At 56.8% G+C, this 4301-nt stretch overlaps 1 protein-coding gene across 1 annotated transcript; it reads left to right on the forward strand.

Moving 5' to 3' along the window:
• The first annotated feature begins 545 nt into the window (after positions 1 to 545).
• On the forward strand, positions 546 to 3689 carry OLIG2 (oligodendrocyte transcription factor 2). Its single transcript, XM_081860921.1, has 2 exons — positions 546 to 665; positions 2329 to 3689. Exons 1-2 carry the CDS (start codon positions 580 to 582, stop codon positions 3290 to 3292), a joined length of 1050 nt encoding a protein of 349 aa, XP_081717047.1. The 5' UTR covers positions 546 to 579; the 3' UTR covers positions 3293 to 3689.
• Positions 3690 to 4301: the final 612 nt, after the last annotated feature.

A 4301-nucleotide genomic window follows, 5' to 3' on the forward strand; every position in this document is an offset into this window, starting at 1 on the left:
GGTCCCGGGAGCAAAGGGAGTTTGCCTGGGCTGAAGATAAGTGGCTCAGTAAGTGCGGGACGGTGTCGCATTGTGACCCGTGAGTGTTTACATTGCAAGGGAGGGCGGAGAGAGAAGAGACTGAAATGCCCAAGTGTTTGTGAAACCCTATTAAAACTCTCCAGCCAGGGCGGCCAAGTGGAGTGGCTGGCCCCGGGTGAGTTGGGGGGCACCGCTCACCAAATGTTATTGTTGTACCGGGTCCGAGGCTTGTTTGCTCGATTCCCCTCCCTCCCCACTTTCTCCCCACCAGCTGTTGCGAGCGCTGTCATTGTGGCATTTCAGGCGAGAGGTGACAAAGCTCTCCCTCTGTCTCTGGGTCTCGATCTCTCTCGCCATTGGCCCGCAGAGCGAGGAGGGGCGTGCGCTCGCAGCCCGTTTCATTGAGCGGAATTCGCGGGCGTGACTTCACTTTGCTGCCCCCCCCCCTCCGGCAGCGCCTCGCTCATTGGTGCAGCCGCCTGTCCCGGACAATAACATTGTTCTGGTCCAGCTCGCCTGCGCAAGGTGGCTATAAAAACAGCAGTCAGGCGCGCAAAGATGCTTCTGTATTCATTGCGCTCTGGGACAGCCACCAGCTTTGCTGGAGAGGATCCGGCCGCTCAGAGAGATCCCCCCTGCAAACTGTAAGTGCTCCTCCCTTTCCATCGCGGGGCAGACTCGCCGACAGGGTCGCTTCGGGAGCGTAAATCCCCTAAAACACAAACCAGGTGCGCTTCGGAGAGTGGAGGCGAGCGAGTACATGCGCAACCTTCTTCCAGCGCCCATAAAGAAGCGCCTGCTTCTTTGATCGGTTCTTCTCTCCTTCCCTGGACGCGCTGGGCCTGAGCCAGGCGCATTTGCTTAGAAGGAAGTTCGTCTGATGGAACTTTCTCCCGAGTAAACGCCCACTGGTCACTTTTGGGAACAGCGGGAGGCTGGCTGTGATTCCAGGTTAAGGAGAAATAGATGCGGGTGGCTCTTACATTGCCAAGGAAATATTTAAACTCTGGAGAAGATCACATTGTCCACCTTTAAAGAGGACAAGCGAATTTTCTTTGAAGCTGCCCGGAGTTCAGCATCGTGGAGCTTTTCCTCTTCCTCTTCTACTTCTTCGTCTTAAGAGGGACTTTGGAAACAAGCAACACGCGATAAACTTTGGGCTGGTGTCTCGGTGGCCGTTCAGGCATCTGTCAGTTGCAGGGAAACAGCCGAATACAGTAGCTGTGTTGTTGTTTTAAATGGTATTGCTTGTGATGTTCGAAGTTGGAAGCTCGGGCGGGATCTTGGAAGAACGGGGAGTGCAATCTAGATGAGAGATGCGAACAGTACTGCTTAGGTAGAAAGGGCCGCATCCAAAGACCTGCCCTTTCTGGTTTGGATAGTTTTGGTAAACTGCTCTGAATTGAAAAGTGTGTGTGTGTGTGTGTGTGTGTGTGTGAGAGAGAGAGAGAGAGAGAGAGAGAGAGAGAGAGAGAGAGAATATCCTTTTGGCTCTAGTTTATGTTGCTTGGCAGGTGTGGGAAGTGAGAAACGACATGGTGGCCAGGGGGTGCTTTGAGTTTTGGAACAGGAGGTTGCAGCTCGATCAGCAAAGCGGATAACCCAAGACGCAGTTTCTCAGAATCCAACAAATGGATTTTGGCACAATATGTTCCCCCTTAGGGCACCTTTGCTCCCACAATGCGTTTTAACCAAACTTTTTTGAATGCACAATCTGGGCGTTTAATGAGTGCTAGAAACCTGAGAGAGGTTATTTCAATTGCGGTTTATCTGCGAATAGTCTAATTCAGAGTGACCGGGAGTAGAATATAAGAACAGGTTTTCCTGGGAATTTATTGATCCGGGATGAACTGTGATTTGTAGGTATGTCATCATAATTGGCCATAATCCAGCAAAGCAAGCAGACAAAATTACGACTAAGCCCCATTGAGATCGATGGGAATTAACGTTCCGTTGCTTCCCATGGAAATCAATCCCGACTAACTTTTGCTGAATTGCGCCCTTGCCCGGGTTTAAGTCCCACTGAACTCGAGGGGAGGCACATCTTAAAACACTTTACCCAGAGTTGAGTCCCACGGAGCTGCCTTTGGAGGGAGCGTGTTTTAAGACTGCAGCGAGCGATTTCGGAGCTGCCTCTTTCCAGCCGGATCCTGTGCACATTGGCTGGGAGGTCGACCTCTCCAGTTTCCAGTCACGGCGCACAGGACCGGAGCTTGGCAAGGCATCCCCTCGATTTCTGGGGCACGTCGGGCCAACCTGACCCTGACTGACGCTCAGCGCCTCTGTCCTCTTGCTCCCCCTCTTCAGGACCAGCATGGACTCGGACGCGAGCTTGGTGTCCAGCCGCCCTTCGTCGCCGGAGCCCGATGAGCTCTTCGTGTCGTCCAGGAGCAAGAGCGGCGGCGGCGGCGGCTTCTCGGCGGGCGGCGCCGTGTCCAGCTCGACGCCCAGCGACTCTCCAGCGGAGCTGAGCGCGGAGCTGCGCAGTGCCATGAGCGCGGCCGGGGTGGTGATGGTAGACAAGCTGGCCTTCAAGTCTCCCTCCTCCTCCTCCTCCTCCTCGTCGTCGTCCTCTTCGTCGGCGTCCAAGAAGGACAAGAAGCAAATGACGGAGCCCGAGCTGCAGCAGTTGCGCCTGAAGATCAACAGCCGCGAGCGCAAGCGGATGCACGACCTGAACATCGCCATGGACGGCCTGCGGGAGGTGATGCCCTACGCGCACGGCCCGTCGGTGCGCAAGCTCTCCAAGATCGCCACCCTTCTGCTGGCGCGCAACTACATCCTCATGCTCACCAACTCCCTCGAGGAGATGAAGAGGCTCCTCAGCGAGATCTACGGCGGCCACCACGCCGCCGGCTTCCACCCCGCCGCCGCAGCCGCAGCCGCCGCCGCCGCCTGTCCGGGCGGCATGGTGGGCCATTCCGCGCCTCTGCCGGGGCACCCGGCTTCGCACGCCGTGCACCACCCGATCCTGCCCCCCGCCGCTGTCTCCAGCGCCTCCCTGCCCGGTTCGGCGGGCTTGTCGGCTGTCAGCTCCATCCGGCCCAGCCACGGCCTCCTCAAGTCGCCGTCCAGCGCCGCCGCCGCGGCCGCTGCTGCCGCTGCTGCAGCGGCGGCGGCGGCGGCTTCGGGCCCGCTGGGCAGCAGCTTCCAGCACTGGGGAGGGATGCCGTGTCCCTGCAGCATGTGCCAGGTGCCCGCCCCGTCGCACCACCACGTCTCCAGCATGAACACGGCCAGCCTGCCCAGATTAACCAGCGACGCCAAATGAAGAGGCCTCGACGGGACGGGAGAGAGGGAAGGTGGGTGGGTGGGAAGGAGAGGGGCCGAAGGCGCACAGAAAGGGACCCCAAGGGCAAAAAAAGAGAGGGTTGTCCTGGACTCCACAAACTGAAGCTCTCCCTTCCAGGACGTACAAAACTTGACCCCACCCTTTATTGCTTCACAACAACTCTCCCCGGCCGCTCCCCCCAACTAGGACTCCGTTACTTACTTGGAGAGGGAATAGAACTCAAGACCCCGGACACTAAAGCCCCTCTGCCTACTCCGCCGAACTGCTGCAGAAAGCTGGCCCGGGCGGGACAGGATTCCTCTTGAACTCCATCGCTTGGCTTCACTCTGATCTCAGTCCCTGTTGTGCGTAAACTCACCGCGCATTGCTTTCGGAACCTTGTATGCTGTTGTTCTTTAAAAACGGTAGAAGGTGGAAGTAAGTTTAGGCACTCGCCTTCAAACCAGAGGAACGCAAACTGCCTTAGCAGCCTAGCATCTCTCTCTCTCTCTCTCTCTCTCTCTCTCTGGGTGGGGGGAATATTCAGTCCTGCACACTTTATAACTGGACGTCCAGTCCTTTGGAAATCCGTGGGGTTCACTTCCCAGGAAATGTATCACAGAGGACTTTAATTCCACCAGAACCTGAGCAGATTATCTTACAAGTAGGCTCCGCTGCTGGTTTAAGTTCCAGGTAGCAGCAACTGAATCCTGAACCCGCTAGGCTGAAGGGGCCACTGAGACTAGTGAGTTGTGGTTCCAAAGAGTGGACACGAGCCAACCAGAGTCAGGCAGCTTGGAGAGCCAACGAAGAATCTTGTTGCACCTTCGAGGCATTGATTTTGGCATCAGCTCTGGCGGGCTAAAGGCTGCGTCATCAGGTGCGTGGCTTGCTACAAGGCTCTTGGTCGGTCTCGCTGCGCTGCCCCCCCCCCCTGACTTTCCGTAGGTCTCTAAACCTGATGCATGTAAGTAAGTCCGGCGAAATGCAACCGGGCTTACTACCAAGG

Source organism: Podarcis erhardii (assembly GCF_964252035.2).
Source record: "Podarcis erhardii genome assembly, chromosome: 4".
NCBI lineage: Eukaryota > Metazoa > Chordata > Lepidosauria > Squamata > Lacertidae > Podarcis > Podarcis erhardii.

What these genes read in the sequence shown, in the direction of transcription:
- OLIG2 (XM_081860921.1), top strand. Translation starts at nt 580, where the DNA reads ATGCTTCTGTATTCATTGCGCTCTGGGACAGCCACCAGCTTTGCTGGA. An exon ending in AGAGATCCCCCCTGCAAACT is followed by an intron (nt 666 to 2,328) that starts GTAAGTGCTCCT and finishes CCCCCTCTTCAG; the next exon opens with GACCAGCATGGACTCGGACG.